This window comes from Juglans regia, chromosome 3 (assembly GCF_001411555.2).
Source record: "Juglans regia cultivar Chandler chromosome 3, Walnut 2.0, whole genome shotgun sequence".
Lineage (NCBI taxonomy): Eukaryota > Viridiplantae > Streptophyta > Magnoliopsida > Fagales > Juglandaceae > Juglans > Juglans regia.
The window spans coordinates 19,952,162-19,970,374 of NC_049903.1; the positions used below are offsets into that span (position 1 = coordinate 19,952,162).

At 33.9% G+C, this 18,213-nt stretch overlaps 2 protein-coding genes across 3 annotated transcripts; one reads left to right on the forward strand and one right to left on the reverse strand.

The window, feature by feature from the left end:
• Positions 1 to 5,499: 5,499 nt before the first annotated feature.
• LOC109003331 lies at positions 5,500 to 12,593 on the reverse strand. 2 transcript variants are annotated; one of them, XM_035687987.1, is made up of 6 exons: positions 11,920 to 12,593; positions 9,014 to 9,063; positions 8,731 to 8,808; positions 7,276 to 7,882; positions 6,135 to 6,658; positions 5,500 to 6,050 (listed from the first exon to the last, which is right to left on the reverse strand). In XM_035687987.1, the coding sequence occupies exons 1-6, from the start codon at positions 12,073 to 12,075 to the stop codon at positions 5,924 to 5,926; spliced, it is 1,542 nt and encodes a 513-aa protein (XP_035543880.1). In that variant the 5' UTR covers positions 12,076 to 12,593; the 3' UTR covers positions 5,500 to 5,923. The 2 variants fall into 2 exon arrangements, with proteins under 2 accessions (XP_035543880.1, XP_035543881.1); XM_035687988.1 differs by lacking the exon at positions 9,014 to 9,063 and having other exon boundaries at positions 5,571 to 6,050.
• A 2,051-nt stretch (positions 12,594 to 14,644) lies between these two features.
• Positions 14,645 to 15,391, forward strand: LOC109003330. The gene has a single exon (XM_018981422.2). The coding sequence runs from the start codon at positions 14,645 to 14,647 to the stop codon at positions 15,389 to 15,391; it is 747 nt and encodes a 248-aa protein (XP_018836967.2).
• The last annotated feature ends 2,822 nt before the right edge of the window (positions 15,392 to 18,213 follow it).

Below are 18,213 nucleotides of genomic sequence, written 5' to 3' on the forward strand. Positions count from 1 at the left end.
GGGGATTTGTAGGAATCAGCTAGCTAGCTAGGCCCCATGCTATGAATTACTTGAGAAAAATGGGCACATTATTTTTATGATTTTCTATCTATCAAATTAGAAAAATGGGCTAATTAACTCGTAGCGCAAGAAGTTATTTTTAATAAATTGCACAACGGGAAGTTTATTTCTCTAGTAGAGGACTAAGAAAGGCCATTTATCATACCAATTTTCTCTTTTCTATTATTGTAATTAAAAAAGTATATATAAATGATTCATTTTCTGTCTTGTAACATTTATACTAGTTTGTTTGTTTGTTTTTTTTTTCTTTTTCTGTCTTATAGCATAAAAGGGCTCCTTACATACCATTGCACAAATGCTATATAGTTGAATAAATGAGACTTGGTATCTTTAAAAAAATGCAGGAGAAGTCTCGAAGAAAAATTACGAATAGGTAAAAGCTAAAGGTGACACACTGGCAGGAGGAAGTCATTTGTTAGAATTTTGGAAGAGAAGGTTTGTACAATTTCTATGTATAATATAAGTAATAAAATTGTGTTGAGTTGAGCCTTAACTGACATGATGTGTGGTAGCGGGAGACGACCCCTAATATGGTCACTTTTTATAAAGAAACACATTGGTCAGCACAAATGGCAAATTTATCAATGTCACGACTGAACACAATTACGTGAGTAATGTGTTCGATCTTATTTTTGACAATTAAGTGAGTAATGTGTTCGATCTTATTTTTGGTAGACTATATAATGTATTTTACAGCCAATTTACATAGTTGGTTTTATTTTTCAATTATCTTCAGAATGTATTGGTGGAGAGATTGAATGAGAGAGACAATGGAGAGGATGTTGATGAAGCGACTGATGCTATTTTCAAAGACTTGCTAGGCTTCGGATCAAGGTATGCACAAGGGATGGGGCACATGGTCATTCCTGACCCCTCTCCTTCAATGAAGAAGAACAAATCTTTTATGCGTCTAGCGGAGGAAAATGAACGAAACAAGAGCGATGCATAAATGTACAAGAGCAAACTAGATAGCATGATAGGTGATATTGAAGCTATGAGAAGGGGTTTTTTCTGATTTTGAGAAAGCAATGAACTTTCGAGTCTCTGAGTTGGAGGGTAACAGTGAGTCTCATAGAGAGACTCATCTCGCTTGCTGGAAGCAGTGTAATTTTTTTGTAGAGGTTTTTTGTGGATGTAACAATCCAATGGCCATGAAAATTTGAAACATACTGGAAATATTTTGCTAGTTGCAGTGTGGGAAGTCTTAGCTAGGATGTGTTAGAACCAGTGGCAGAGAAATGAAGCTGGTTTTTATAACAAAATTGCCTCAGTTTTGGGAATTCTAGGATAAGATCTAACTTGTGATTGGTTGGATAGATTCAAGGCAGTGTATGTATTTGTCTACCTATTTAGAGAGAGTTGTGTTAATTATGAAGGGGTAATTTGTCTATACTTGACTCATTTAATTAATGGTTTGTAGATTGTGTATTTATTAAACCAGACTTAGGAGGCCTTAGTGACTTTCATTCGGTTTGCAGGTTTCAGCAAACTCATAATCAACCAAATTTCATGGAAGTGCATCATTTGTAGTTGGTGTTGATGAAGAGCAGTTCAGCTAATAGGCATATGTGAGATATTACAAACATTGGACAACAATAAGTAAAAAACTTGGACTTGCTGAGATTAAAGTTGTTTATTCTTGGTTCTTTGTTGAATACACAGTTATGAATTAGCCTACTACATCTCTGTTTGCACATATATGAAGGTGTTGATGTGCTTTGCAGTTTGGTTATATATATCAAGTAGTGGTTGCAACTTCTAACAATTAGTTGGGTATGAGAAGGTGTCCCTTATAAGATACTTGGGTGGAAGTTGGGTTGAGAAAATCACTGGAAAAAATTTATAAGATAGAGAGGATTTGTCTTATAAAGTTGGAGTATCCTATATAAGATACATGTAGATCTATCGGCGTCATAAGATAGAGAGGAAATATATGTAAATTTAAGAGGCCAAATATGTTTATTCATAAAAGTAAAATCAGAGAAATAAGAAATCCTTTTAAGAGTGAAACTCAGCTTGTATAAAAAGAATGACTTTGGGCATTTCAAACCCAAATTTTACTTCATTTATATTCGTTATACATGATCTATTTTGTTGGATAGGGAAGGCTGTAAGATCCCCATAAAAGTTAATCAAATTCATGTAAACCTTTCAAAGCTGATAATAAAAGGCCATTGCTGATTTCTCCATATCAGGCATACCATGCAAATTGGTTTTTAAGTTTTAAAAGCAGGCAACAGTAAGTATTGATCCCGGGATAGGCTGGTATTTTCTAGTAACAAGTACTTAATTAATTTGCTTGCTTTTCTCTATATTCCTCATATCCCATCAATGTGCTTTATCATCTAGAGAAATCTTAGCAAGATTTCCAGTGGGGCTGAGTCATCTAAAAATGACTACAACCTCGTTAAGTGGTTGGATATGGGGTTAGTTTTAGCTAGGCAATAGGTTAATCTCCCAGATTACATATTAGTCATCAGCATGATTTTATTTGCTATAGTAATGTCTTAATAGCTAGGAAATAAATATTTTCTATTGGCTAACACAGTTAAGTACATGGTTTTTTCAGGTAACTATGAGACACCTGTATGCTGTGTGGATTAAGATGGGTTGTAGAACTACAACAAAATTGGAGAACACAACTTAAACGACTTGTTGCTGTGTGGAGTAATGTGTATATGTGACAAAATTATCATACATATACTTTGCACAAGGATTTGTTATATTCATTACTGAACATGTTTGGCAATTCCCTGTTGTACTTGAGTTCTATTTGCATTAATTGATGTATTGTCATGGCCTTAATACCCAGTGGACATAATTGTAAATTAATGTATTACTTATGTTATATATAATGTTGGTTATCATTAGACTTGGTTAGAACCATTTGATATGGTGTTGGTTTTATTTGTTGATGGTCTGTTGAGTTTCCATGAGGTGCAATACAATGATGTTTGAGTATTTGATTGTGGGATAATTAATTATCCCACAACCAAATTGTAGGAAACATGTTTTTTTCCTACATGCAGATTTTGGTGGCAATTTCTCTTTTTAAGAAGAGTTGATGTGGTCACAAATAGTACAACGGATGACTGGTGTCCATGGGAAATGCACATTTATGACCAAACGTAGTAGTGGTAAGTAACTTTTTCCCGATTGAAATTGGTGGGGAAAGATTTTTTTCCCTTGAAAATAGACTTTTTTTCACAAGTGTCACTCCCAGGAGAAAGTAGTATTTGTGGATCGAACTTTTTTGCAACGAAGGAACTTCATGAGGAATTAGTACTACCCATGGTTGGTGTTCATGGGAAATGAACATTTGCGATCAAAAGTTGTAGTGCTTGTAACTTTTTTTCCGACTGAAAAGATTTGGTGGGAAATACTAATATTTCCACCAAATTTCATTGTGGCAAAAAATCTATTTCCATGAAAGAATTTCATGAGGAATTAGTACTAGTCATGGCTGGTGTTCATGGGAAATGTACATTTGCGACCAAAAGTAGCAGTGGTAAGTAACTTTTTTCCGACTGAAAGATTTGGTGGGAAATACTAATTTCCACCAAATTTCATTGTGGCAAAAAATCTATTTCCATGAATATTGTGCATGATAAAAACCTACTTAGTCAACTTTTTACACGAATATGTGTCATGGGTAAACACTTTTTGCCACAACTCTTCCCATGGAGAATGATGATATTTCCTACCACATCATGCTATATGAGACCTTATTTGCCAAAAAAAAAAAAAAATGCTTTAACCGCCACTGATGCCGTGGGAAAAAGAATGCTTTTCCCATAAACTTGTGGTGTTGGTTGAAAAAAACTATTTCTTCACCAATTATATGCCACGAGTCTGCCATGGAACAAATTGGTGAAATTTTTTTTTTTCACTAAAGATATGATTTTTCCCACGAGTGTCACTCCTGGCAAAAATTGCTATTTGTTGTAGTAATGAAAGGCCCCTAGACTGGCAACTAAATACACAATTGAGGCCTAATAGATGGTCACAACCATAAATGAGGAGCACGTCTCACACTCACGCTTATGTGAAGCGTTTTGAGAGTGGAACGAAGGAAAGGGCAGCAACTGATGTGCATGTTCGGGGAGCTGCAGCCGAGATGTGCAGGCCGTTACAGGCAGAGGGATTCGCACAAACAGAGGGGTAATTCTTCATATATACAAGCTAGTTTTTATTTTATGGGGCATTCCATTATTTTTCTTTTCCTGCTTTGATTCGGAGAGGCAATTTTTACATTCTAGGGTTTTAACCCATTTGAGTTTTTTTGGCTCTCAGACTTTGTGATGGTCTTATTTAAATTAATTTTTACTGCTAGAAATACCATGTGTAGCTAATTTCTGAAACTTGGGTTGCAGTGAAAGCTTTCTTTTATTTACAATATTTGATAGATTTCTACAGAATTCGAATTTCATACTTTACTTTGTTAAGACCAGATTTTAGGAAATAGAAAGTTGGATAGATACTCTTGCTTTTATTTTTAATCTGTTGTTGACGTAAGGCACTATAGACCTTTGAATTAATCAAGGTTTCTATCAACCAAATGTTATGGTGAGATTAGTTGATGCTTTAGTGAGAATATTTTTGTGTTAAGAACTGTCACATATACTTTGAGTATAATGTTTTTAATCTGTGATCTGTTAATACCTTGATTGGATTAATAGAAGATAAGTAATGCCCAAAATTTTTGTGGACTGTAGAAACAAAGGAAGCCTAAAACCGTGACCCAAGTGTTTGTTTAATCATTTCTTTGGAACTGTTATTTTCAGCTTTATGTTTAAAAATTCTGTTTGTTATTTGTAGGAATTGGAATTACAGTTTTTCATCGTTTAGAATATTAAATTTTCAGCAGCTATTCCTTTCATTTAATCCATCTTTTTAAGATTTACAAAAACCGAGATCCTCAAAGCACAGCCATATATTCCGTTTTCATTAAATCTTTCTTTGTGAATATATTAAAATCCATTTTGCTCATTATTTATACATACATAAAAAAAAATACAAAAAGAAAGAATTTTATACTTCATTTTATTTCTTTACACTTCTCATACATTATCATATTTTCCAATTAAATTTCACAAATGCTTTAACACTTTGTCCATGTGGAATACAATCATAGACTTATCCTTAATACAACTTAACACTTCTACACTTAGAAGCACATTTTAGACCAAGTCATGTACAAAACTAAACCGAATCGAATCAAACCAGTTAAACCAGGTACACCCCTATGTATTAGACTTTTAGCCCTTAGAAATGTTGTCATGTGCATTTTGTAATAGGTTTTACAAAACACTATATTATCTGCATGTTTCAATTAAACCAATTAGCATAATTTGACTAATTGTTTTTTGCATTTCTTTGGTTATATGCATGGTATTTTAAGCTTAAAAAAATGTGTTGGGCTCTGAAACTCATATTTGGACTAAAAACAATTATTCATTTGAGTCAAAAAAATCAGCTTGTCCAATTAAAAAAAAACAAAACCCAAAACCTAATCACCCATATAAAACTGAACCAAAAAATATCCAACGTAATTGAGTTGGTTCCATTGTTACAATTCCAAAACCAACTTGAATCAGTTCGGTTCACTAGAACGTTTAAAGTTAGACCAAACCGAACCGATAACACCCCTACTTATGTATCATAAGGTGACAATTAAATAGAAGCAGATTCTTTTCCAGGTATTTCCTTTCCATGTTATGTTGCCCTGCCAATCGTTTATCCTTTATACTATTTCAAATCTGCTTTTAGCAAATGACTTGTTCACTCGCTCAAATTTCCATAAATTTCTTTGGTTACCAACAATATTTAGCGACTTGTGTTCATAGGCTTAGGCTACAGTTGATTAGTGGGTGCTGGCACTAACTACATAGTTAAAAAACTCTGATTCTTTTTTGGAAGTGGTGTGAGTATAAGATGCATTCTTGCAGTGTTTTATCAACAAAGATCTTAATTTTGTACACCAAAAGGTCCTGAAAAGAGCAACTTTGCTGAATCAAGAGCCTGGGACTAAAAGCTGGTTTCAAGGAAAAAGGTAGGGCCATTAGGGCATTTACCTCGTTCGAATCCTCTTCCTTCCCTTCATGGGAACAACAGGTTGTTGATTTGCACTTTCTCGTCCACCTTTTCTTGGCCGACCAAAGCGTTTATTTGTCACAGCCAAGGATTCTACTTCAGTAGAATCATCATTACTTGGTTTTTTACCTTCATTTGAGGTCCTTGTAACAGCATTCCCTGCATCAGCTACTTTTCCTGATGCCTTGCAATTACCAGGGCGAACACTTCGTGGTTTGACAGGACGGGTAGGCGTCAGGGTTTTCACTGAGAGATTGGCAGGGGTAGCTGCGAGGCGAGAATACTTGAAATGCTGCTGCAATTTTTGGGTGATGATGTCTCTGAGGAGTAGAGCTGATTTATATTCCCTAGTGTTCTTGGAGTAAAACACCAAGGAATTGTTACTGAGCAGCAGTAGGTCTCGGAAGAGTTCTGAAGCAGATGTGATGGAGTGGCTAGCAATTCTTGATTTTATTGTGTTGAAATCTGTGTGCTGCCGGATCATTTTCTTGTATCTTCCCCTCTTCTGTAATGGAATAGAGTAAATAACAAAATGAGCTGCCTCCATGTATGTGTGTATTTCTCGGAAATAGAAATCATAAGAGAGAATGTAATGAATCAAAATGGTGAGGCAGGGATCGAACCCTGAACCCCGTACCTCTCCGTATATCATCTAAAAGTAAACAGTTACCATTAGCTAAGCTTAAGAATGGTTTGATTAAAGTAGCTGCTAAGAAACTCGGAGCAAATCATTGGTGCACGTCAGAAGAATTAGTCATGAGACTTTGGCTTAGGGTAAGTCCACTCCTAGACGTATGTGATTTGGTACGTTAGGGATGATGTGTTTAAATCAAGTTGGAAAAGTTACTAGGCGGTGAGACTCATGTTTGCTATGCATGTCCACCAGCCTCTGATCACTAAGCCCCTGAGTTTGAGGACTAGTTAGTCTACGCCCCTCCTGGCGGGAGCCCCAACTGATAGGGTGTTTTATAATATGGTAATAATAACAACCGGGATGGACAATACTCTCTGGTTGCTCACTCTCAACCTTTTGCCCAAAAAGAAAAAAAAACAGCAATCATAGTCAAGCACACATTACATCGACAGAAAGATAGTGACAAATCTTGGAATATTTGTCCATACCTGGCTATCAAGTCGTCGAAGGAATACAGAGGAACTTTTATTCTTTAAAAGAGAATTATAAATCCCCACCAGATCATCATTTCCGTCCTTGCTCAAACTTTTGTTAAAATCCCCAGCACCAGAAGATTCAGCGACCTCACCACGGTTGCAAGTTGCTTTTTCTTTACACCATAAGGAGGTTAAAACATCCGCTGAACCCAAAAAGTCACTTTCTCCAACACTACCTTCTTTGACATCTCTACTGCAATCCTTTCTCTTTCTTTTCCCCCTCCTCTTTCTTAAACTCCCTCCTCGTCCCCCATATAATGTCTCTGTCAGCTTCTCAGTGCTTGATATTTTCTCCCGCTCAGAAGGCTGTGAAGTTTCTGGCTTAGTCTCAATTTCTTCAGCTGACACTACAACAGGAATCCGACATTCAGCTGACCAATTTATATGGATTTCCTCTGTGAAACTACCTGCAGATAGTCCATCCTTGGACATCTCTTTACCAGAAGATTCAACTCTCTCTTGGAAAGGAACAAGTGATTCTGTCTGGCTGGAGCGATAGCCAGCATGACAGTCATCTCCTTTCTCTGCCTTGAGAGACTCGAGCTTTGATTCCAGGGACCTAAAACATGCAGATTATACAAATCATAACACAAATGCAGACTGCAAACTATAGCTCGCTGCATACTGAAAAACCCCAGACAAAATCGAGATAAGAGTTTTGAAGTACCCGTTTGGCTTTGCGTTTCGGAGCTCAAAAAGTATTTTTAACGGTCTAAAAACTCTTCTAAAGAAAAATGTTTTTTTTTTTATAGGCTCTTTCAAAGAAAAATGTTATGTTTAATAAAATTATAAAGAAGTGCTTTAAGCACTAAAAGAGATGAAAACCCACTTTTTTAAAAATCACCAAGTTAAACTTTTGTTGAAAAACACCTGCGGAGGAGAATGCTGATAACCAGCATAACAACTTTTAGCTGGTAGAACTTTTTAATAAAGCTCTACAACTGAAAGTTCTATTACCTACAACAAACCAATACATGCACTAAAGAAGAAACTGGCAATATGATTTTTTTCCCTCTCATATTTTTAGCTCAAGGTCAAATAGAAAATCTCAAAAGTCAATTATATAATTTTTTTCATGCTTCTCTGACTCCTAATTTCTAATCAATCCATGCTTTAGAAGTTATGATTCATCCTTCTTCAACTTTCAATTCAAAACCAGCTGGTTAGCACTACACTACTGCAGCATGTCCCTTTGAATCTAGTTGAGAATCCATGCTCTAGAAGTCTATAAATCTTAATTGTTCCCATCTTAAGTGCTTAAGATCTTCCAACAGAATTTTTGAGATTGAAATGACTAAATCAGCAGTTACAAAAAGGGAAAGAGCAGGGGGTCATGCCACCTGTTATTATATGTTTTTTTCTGTAGGAGGATAGATGGAACAGTTATGTATTAATATGAAAACTAACCCAATTGAGTCTTCAGATAGCTCTAGAGCTCGCCTCAACTCAGCCATGCGCTTCTTCCGTAGCTCATCAAACCAGGCCCTAAGGAGGAAATAAAAAATGAACTTAAAAAAAAGAACTGTCCTACTTAAAAACATAGATAAACATACCTATGCAAAAACAAAGCTTGAATAGTAAAAAAGGGCAGAGAAATGATAAATTCAGAAACCGAGCATGTTAAAATTCATTTTTCTCAAGGACACATGAGACAAAAGAGTCAATTTTAGTTACATCAAAGTAAACTTACGTGCATCCATAATAACGCTGTTGCAAGTCCTCAAATTTGGACTTACATACCTGCAAACAAGATACTATTTTTACTATATTGGATGTATAAACGAATTAAATTGAAAATCTAGTCAGATAATTTCTTCACATTTTGCAGACTGATGAACCTTTTTAATCCAAAGACTCCTAGCAATGAAGGTAAGAGTAACTACAATTGGATATTCTAACAAACAGATGATATTTTAGAAAATCAATACCAGGAAAGTCTACAACTGCATTACTTAATTATGACAAATACATACATACAAATACATGACTTAATTATGCTAAGCTGGTTCATTTTAAATGAAATACATTTAAGATGGGAATGAAAGTCTAATTATGGCCTCTAGAGAGTTGAACTTAATACCCCACATGGCAAGAATTACAGGATAATATTCAACTGTGCTAACTTTTGAATACCCTCAATTACATCGATTAATAATCTATAATCTATATAATGTTTGAAGGAGGAGCTTTGCTGCTGTTGAACCACTTTATCCAAACCTCTATTAAATCACCATAAATTTGGTCATTTAAGTTTAAAAGAATTTAAAAGGTTAAATCAATAAATATTACATAATTTTGAATTTTAAAAGTGTGGAATACCATTTGATAGAGTTCATATGGTAGCAAATGTATTTATGTGCAAGTTCTCAGACTCTTTTTTGCCTCTCTCTCTCTCTCTCACACACACACAAAAAAATCTGTTGTCATGTAAATCAAGTTCCCAAATTCATTGGTAAATTGAAACTTATTATTTATCTATGGGGAATTTTGTAAATAATATCAGAATTATTTTCAAGGCTAACTTATGAATTACCCTAAATAATATTAAAGTAATTATGTGCAAATTCCTTCTTCTCCTCTCTTGCTTGATTCTTTACTTCTCTCCCCTTCAGCTCTGTAGTGTGAGTGCTATTAATGGTCCATCATTTTTGTCAAACCGGACTGATTACCCCTATAGACCGGACCGGACAGTTAGCTATCGGTTCGATTCAGTCCATGAACAGTTTTTTTTCTCTTTTTGACAGAAAAATTAATATAAAAAATTAATTAAATTAATAAAATTAAAATTAAGTGAGCTCTTTTAATGTGGATTATTATTTTTTTGATAGGTAATCTTTAATGTGGACTATGTAACTAACTCATTAAAAAAAATAATTAATTATAATTATATTTATCAATTTATGATGTTAATAATTACTAACTTACTTATTATTCATAATGGCCTGTTAATGAATATTAGTTAATTTCATTGTCAATATAATTTCTATGCTAATATGCAAATTAGGAATCTTAACAAAAATTATCTAATTACTTTAATTATGTGTAGATAGTAGAGTAGGTGTTTTGGGATGAGATCTTTCACAGGGTGGATAAAAATTACATAATTAACTCATACAACTACTATATAAAATAATATATTATACATAGAAAAAAATATAATTAAAAATATATATATACACATTTGGTTAGTCTTAGTCTGGTCCAAAAAAACCACATCCCGAGAACGGACCGATTATCGAATTTTTCTACATGTTGAGACCGATAAAACTATTGATCTGATCCGATAGTCTTACAGTCCTAGCTTACCAAAGGACAAGAAGTTAAACAACATTTTCTTATTGCATTATCACAAAATCCAACTTATGGGTTTGCTTTTTAGTAATGATTTGTACCATTTGGAAGTATATAAAAAGTAAAGTGTAAAAAAATTATTCTTTTAATGATCTCACTTTTTTACATAGGACTCCGCTTACACATAGGCCCTTGTGCATTACTTTTTTTTATCCCTCTTGTTAGTTCTCCAGATTTTTTTCCCATTAATGCCCTTTCTGCACAAACTAGAGCATATTTAGACACTTGGAATTAGGTATATAAGATTTTATGAATAGTAATGAAATAATTTTAAAAAAATATTTTAATTAGATTTTCAAAAAGGGAGAGAAAAAATAGAATAAAAAATTATAAAGTTAAAATATTTCTTTAATATTATTTTTGTTTTGAAGTTTATAAAAATTATATTATTTTTTGTTTGGAAGTTTGTGAAATTTATATTGAATTTTGTGTTTGAATAATAATTTTAAAAAGTAAATTTATGTTTAATAATGATTGACAATGAAATTATGAAAAATTTAAAAAATTTGCAGAATAATGTGATGCAAAAACATGACCTTAATATTTGCCCCCTTAGTAGAAGAGGGTGATTTCGACCTTCAACGCCTAAACAACACGGAATACGTTCCATCACAAAAACAACATGGGCCATGGGTGGAGCATTGGGCCAGCTGTCGGGTTTGAGGGACTCACCAGTAATAAAACCAAATATTGGGAATAGAAAAGATTATAAATAGTTTAGATTAAGAGATGAGTTAAAGTAAATTAAGATAGTTTGTAAATAATAAAATAAAAATTAAATTATTTATTATATTTGGTATAAAAATTTAAAAAATTTATAATAATAAAATGAGATAAAATAAGTTAAGATGAATTGAAATGGAATCTAAATATGGATAGTAAGGAATTATAAGATATTTTATAAATTATAATAGTATAAAAATAATGATAGAATATTAAATATTAATAAATAATAAGTAAAAATTAATAATAAGATAATAAGATATTCTAAATATTCTCAATTTTTAAATTAAGTTACCTTTTAGTGACATGAGGTAAGATAATTTTAAATAAAAATTAAGATTTAAATAAAATATTATTTTTTAATATTATTATTATTTTAAAATTTTTAAAAAATAAATTATTTATTATATTTTATAAAAAATTGTAATGAAACAAACTTTAATAAAAATCGAGCCTAAAAAGAAAATCAAGATAAGACAATATATCAGGCCTTTTAAGACATTTTAAATTTTTTGTAATTACCTCGGGGGTGAAGAAAGGATAGGAACAAACGAGTCGGGTTCGGAGCTCCGCGGAGACGACGTCCCAGTCTCGGGTCCCGTGCCGGAGAACTGCACCACCGAGAAGGAGCTCCTCCCATGTACCCCACCTCCCTACCACATCCGTCCCCATCATCATCACCACCACCCTCCACGTCTACGGCCACTAATCAAATTCAATCCCCCCCCCGCCGACCACCGGCCCTTTTCTTCCCCTCCTTTCTCTCCGCACCGGCTCACTTTAGCGAACGCCGCCCTTGATCACAAGCCCATAATACAAAAAAAAAAAAAAAAACCCTACAATACTTTTCCTTTTGGGTATCGGAAAAAGAAGTCGGATTTGGGGATGGGAGGGAAAGACGGTTTGTGGAAGGAGGGAGACGATGGTTTCGGTGTTTTAATTTATTTATATTGATTGATATTTAAAAATAAAAACTCATTTCTAATCTCTTTTGGGTTTCTTCTTACAAAAATAGAAGAAAGCGTGGAGACAAAGGGGTTTGACGGATTCTATTCTGCTCAAAAAGGAGGGTTTGAAACTTTGAAGATGGAAGGACAGAGAAAAACAGAGGTGGTTTGTTGTGTTGTTCTCTTCTCTTCTGTTTTTGCTATTTCTCTCTCTCTCTCTCTCTCACTAAGCTTCATGCGTTTGCTTTATTCCCACAATATCTTTTGCGAACTGACAAAAATGTCGCCACATTGATCTCTTTCTACTTTATAAATAAGTAAATAATTAATAATTTTATAATCTAGCATATTATATAAGTCTATAAATATAACGGTTTGGTTCGATCTGATTTTTGATATTTTTTAGAACCAATCTCGTATATTTTGATTTTGAAAATTTAAGATATGATACAGAATTGATTGGCCATTGTATACAATTTCGGTTCGGTTTAATCTCTTTTTTTAATTTTTTTATTTTACAGATAAATAAAATTTATTCTAATAAAATTTTAGCAAGTGATTGATCCATATTATTTATTTTATGTTATGTTAATTTAATGTAATTTTATGGTATAAAATTAAAATCTATATGTTATATCAAAATTCAAATGTTATATTAAAAATTATAAGATTAATTTATCTTACATCTTAATCAAATATTATATTATAATTTATAAGACTAATTTTATGTTATATTAAATGTTATATTAATTTTAAAATTAATAGGCATGAATAATAAAATTAAAATTTCATGTTATGTTAATTAATAATTATCATATAATATAAAAAACATATAAAAATATTTTATATATAATATAAAAATTAAAAAATATATCTACTAGTTTGTTTTAGTTTAAACCGGTGTTCTAAATATCAAAATTGGAATCAGATCGGATTGGTTCGGCTTCGAATCTGACCAAACACATCAACTCAGTCTGGTTCAGTCAATTTTATCGATTCACAAGTTTTTTTACAGTTTTAATCAAATTACGTCAATTTATTAATTTATTTTTGTTAAATAAATTCTTTACTGTTAAACTATTTCTTTAAGTGGTTTTTATAAAAGAACAAATATTATAAAATTAAATAATATTCTTTTCTTTTTAAACCTTCTTGGATATATACATATATATATATATATATATATATTGTGAAATATAAACGTTGTTGGTTTTTAGAATATTTCGTTTGCCTTGTAGATAATACTTCAACGCAACCTTGGATGATACACTGTTAGAATTTGAATCACTTTAACAATTTATTTATTTTTCGAACGAGTTAAATCTTATTAAATTATTTAATTAAAGTGATTTCGAGTGGTTGTTCAATAATATTATTTAAGGAGAGGTTTGAATGATGAGTTGAATTGAGATGAGATGAAAGTTAAATAAAATATTATTAGAATATTATTTTTTAATATTATTGTTATTTTAGGATTTAAAAAAGTGAAAATGTTTATTATATTTTGAATAAGAATTTAAAAAAATTATAATAATTAGATAAAATGAATTGAAAAATTTATTGTATTCAAACAATTCCTTACAGTAACTATTATGTACGTGAATGGATATATTTCGTATCAATTTAAAAACATAAGGTAGTAAGTATTATAAAAGTAATGTTACTTATTATTTTAATTTTTATTATCACATAATATAGTATTAAATAATAAATTTAAAAATTTACTTAAAAATTTATTATTTAATATTATATTATAAGAAGATGATAAATAAATTTTTTTCTGTTATAATACTCCTTATCACACTCTTTCATTATATCAAAACACTGTCCTTTCGGCGACTTATATGGGCTGCTTTCAGACGAATTGACTTTTAGATTGATTATAAAATTACTCATTTTTTTTTATTCTTCTCTCGAAATTTCCTTATATTTACATGCCATGACTTCTCTTACAAACTAGTACGAGGGGCATGTTCACGTCCCCGATTTCTCTATTAAAATTATTTGAAATTAAAGAAAAATAAATAAGGAGTGACGTTTTCAAAACAATACGAAACAGTACTAGTGGCCCATAACCATCGAAAACAAATCAGAATATTCTTCTATCTTTTCTCTCAAGGAAAAAATGGTGAAGTTGGGGTGGGATAGTGGCACGAGCTTTCGGTTATAACAAAATTAGATTTTGGTGGTGGCCTAGGGAGTGGGAGATTTTTTTTCTGGTGGAATGTTAGCTTAGTGGGAGCGGTTTTTAGAAGGCCACGGGGGTGCGTGGTAGTTGTTTCTTTTGCTGGAAACGAGCGATGATGGATTCTCTTGAAGAGAAATGGAAGGGACTCAAACTCTTGGAAGAGGAGAGAGTGGGTACTGAGCTCGAGGAAGACTCTTCGACCGAATTAATCTATAAAGAACAGAGAACTGTGTTGGAAAAAATCTATGCATCGAGACTAATCAGTAATGAGGTGTCAATGACAAAAGTCTGGAGGATCATCAAGGCTATGAAGTTTACAGAGGTAAGCCCGAATGTTTTTGCTATTGTTTTTGAGAATGTTGCTGACAAAGTGAGAGTATGGGAAGGGAGGCCCTGGTTGTTTGAAAATCAAGTCTTAGTGCTGAAGGAATTTGAGGGATACAAACCTTTACATAGAGTGAACTTTGATACCGAATGTTTTTGGGTAAGAATCCATAACTTGCCTATCTCCCATAACTTGCCTATCTCTTGTATGACCAAAGTTAGGGATGAACAAATTAGGGGTACGGTGGGCAAGGTAGAGAGGGTAGATGTTCAAGAAGATGGAAGTGGCTGGGGAAACTTTTTGTGGGCTCAAGTTCTCTTGGATCTGACTAAACCTATTGCAAGGGGGAGAACTCTAACAGTGAGAGGGATTAGTTTCTGGGTTCCCTTAAGTTATGAGAAGTTTCCAAAAATATGTTTTTCATGTGGATGCATGGTCCATGGAGTGAATGGGTGTTGTGGAGATCAAGGGAACAATGAGGGGAAGGAAAAGCAATACGGTTCTTGGCTGAGGGCAAAGCAGATTCCTAGATAAAAAAGTTATAATGGTGTTAATTGGTGGAAGGAGAAGGGTAGTAAATGGAGAAGTGAGAGTGAGAATCTGGAAAATTATGAGAGTAATGAGAGGAGGTGAGGATGGTCGAAGAAGGGATGGATAGGAGTATGGATGGAGGGGTGAAGAAAAGGGGAGAAGAGAGGAGGGAGATTAGACCTATTGAAGTAGTAAGGGATCTCGGGGACATGGTGGATAAGGCCTTAGAAGAGGTTTCTGAAAACATGGTGGATTAGGCTTTAGAAGAGGCCTCTGAAAATAAGGTGGAAGTTCCAGCAAAAGGTAGAGGGAGACTTGGGGTAGAGGAAAGTCCAAAAAAGAAGGGAGAAAGGAAGATGAGAGCTAGAGCTAAAGAGAAGCAAGTAGTTTCAAACTATGTTAGTGCTAAAATAGGGAAAAGAGGCTGTGAAGAACATGGGGAATGTGAGATAGGTATTGTAAAGAAGAGGGGGAAGGGGGCAGTGAGGATCTGGGGGGTTTTGGTTCTGATATAGTGGCGGTGGCTGAGTCGCAGCCCCGCCAAATATTATGAAAATCCTCAGTTGGAACTGCCGAGGATTGGAGAACCCTCAGATAGTTCAAGATCTCTACAATATAGTAGAGAAGAATAAACTCAGCTTAGTTGTTGTGATGGAAACTAAGTCTATAAACAGAAGTTTCGATAGTTTGAAAAGAAGGTTTCATTGTGAAAGTTGTTTTGTGGTTGAAGCAGTTGGAAAATGAGGAGGATTAGTTCTGTTTTGGAACTCAAGTGTGAGGGCTGAAATTGTTAATTACTCACAACGCCATATTAATGTTTGGATAGAAGATGAAGGGGAGAAAAGATGGTTCCTTACCTGTTTCTATTGGCAACCAGATACTAACAAAAGAGAGTCTTGGTCTTTGTTGAACTCTCTTAAACCTGCAATTGGTATTGGTTGGTGCATAGTAGGGGATTTCAATGAAATCCTTACTAATGATAAAAAAATGAGGGGGAAAAGCAAGGCCAGAAGGTCAAATGGAGTTATTCAGGTAGGTTATAATTGAAAGCAACCTTTATGACCTTGGATGGAAGGGTGAAAAGTTTACTTGGAGTAACTCACATGGGGATGAAACTTTCACTATGTAAAGAATAGATAGGGTTGTGGCAACTCCTGAGTGGATGAATACTTATAGAGAAATGTTGGTGGAAGTGATGGTGACAAGTACTTTAGATCATAAGCCCCTGCTTGTACATGTACTACAGAATAAGAGCAGAAACTGGGGCAGACAGAGGGCTTTTAAATTTGAGGCAAGCTGGGCACTTGAAGAGGAATGTGAGAAGGTCTTAAAGGAGGCTTGGAAGGTAAAAGAGGCTGCTGAAAATCAGAGAAGCCTTGTTATAGTTCTATTGCAGAAGAGTGGGACTGCTTTGCCATATGGTTTTGGCCCATGTTTTTTCCAGAATCATTGGGAGGTTGTTGTAGATGAGGTTTGCAAAGCTGCCATTTCGATTTTAAATGGTGACCCTTTGGAACCCTCACTGAATTACACTTACATAGCCTTGATTCCTAAGTGTAAAGAGCCAAAGAAAGTCAGTGAGTGTAGAACTATAAGTCTATGCAACGTTATGAACAAAATAGTGTCCAAAACCATCTCAAACAGACTTAAAAATGTTCTTGCCAGTATCATTTCCCCAACACAAAGTGCCTTTTTGCCTGTAGGCTGATTAATGACAATATATTGGTAGCTTCTGAGTTGCTTCACTCTGAAAACTAGGAAAAGGGGAAAGATGGGAAGCATGGCCATAAAACTAGACATGTCTAAGGCCTACGATTGTGTAGATTGAGGCTTTTTGGAAGTGGTGATGAAAAGACTAGGCTTCAATGAGAAATGGGTGATGCTAATCATGAATTGTGTCAAGTCTGTATCTTATTCAGTCTTGGTTAATGAGATCCCAGGGAACATGTTGTGGCCTAAAAAGGGTTTGAGACAAGGTGATCCCTTATCACCCTATTTATTCATTCTTTGTGCTGAAGGTTTAAGCACCTTGTTGAATTTCTATGAAGTTCAGAAGATTACAAGAGGAGTGCAAGTGGCCAAGGGAGAAACTAGCATTAATCACCTGCTTTTTACAAATGATTGTATTCTTTTTGGGAAGGCCAAGTTAGAAGAATAGAATAGGATTTAGGAGGTGCTGAAAACATATGAGAAGGCCTTAGGGCAGTTTTTAAATAAGAACAAGACTTCATTTTTTTTTTTCAGTAGTAACAAAAAGGAAGGAGATAAGAAGATGATTATGGAAGTCAGAAACTAAATAGCTTATGGTAGCTATGAAAGGTATTTAGGTCTTCCTGCCTTTGTTAGAAAGTCTAAGTTCAATACTTTTAGAATTTTGAAAGAGAGAATCTGGCAGAAAACCACAAGTTGGAAAAACATCTTCTTATCACAAGCTAGTAAAGAAATTATGATTAAGGCAGTGTTACAAGCCATACCCACCTATACTATGTCTGTTTTCAAGCTTCCTAAGAGGTTGTGCCAAGAGATAAATGTGCTTTTTTTGAATTTTTTTTTTTTTTTTTGGGGGGGGGGAGGGTAAACAACAAGAAGGAAAGGGCATTTGCTGGAAAAAATGGGAGAAAATGGGCATGCAGAAAGGGAAGGGTGGTTTAGGCTTTAGGGATTTGGAGAGCTTCAACATGGCTCTCCTAGCAAAGCAAGTCTAGAGATTGCTTAAAAATCCTGAGTCTTTGGTTGCCACAGTTCTTGGATGCAAAGTTAAGCTCAATGACCTCTTTAATATGGATAAGTATTTGGCCAGCTAGGGAGCTTGTTAAGGATGGGAT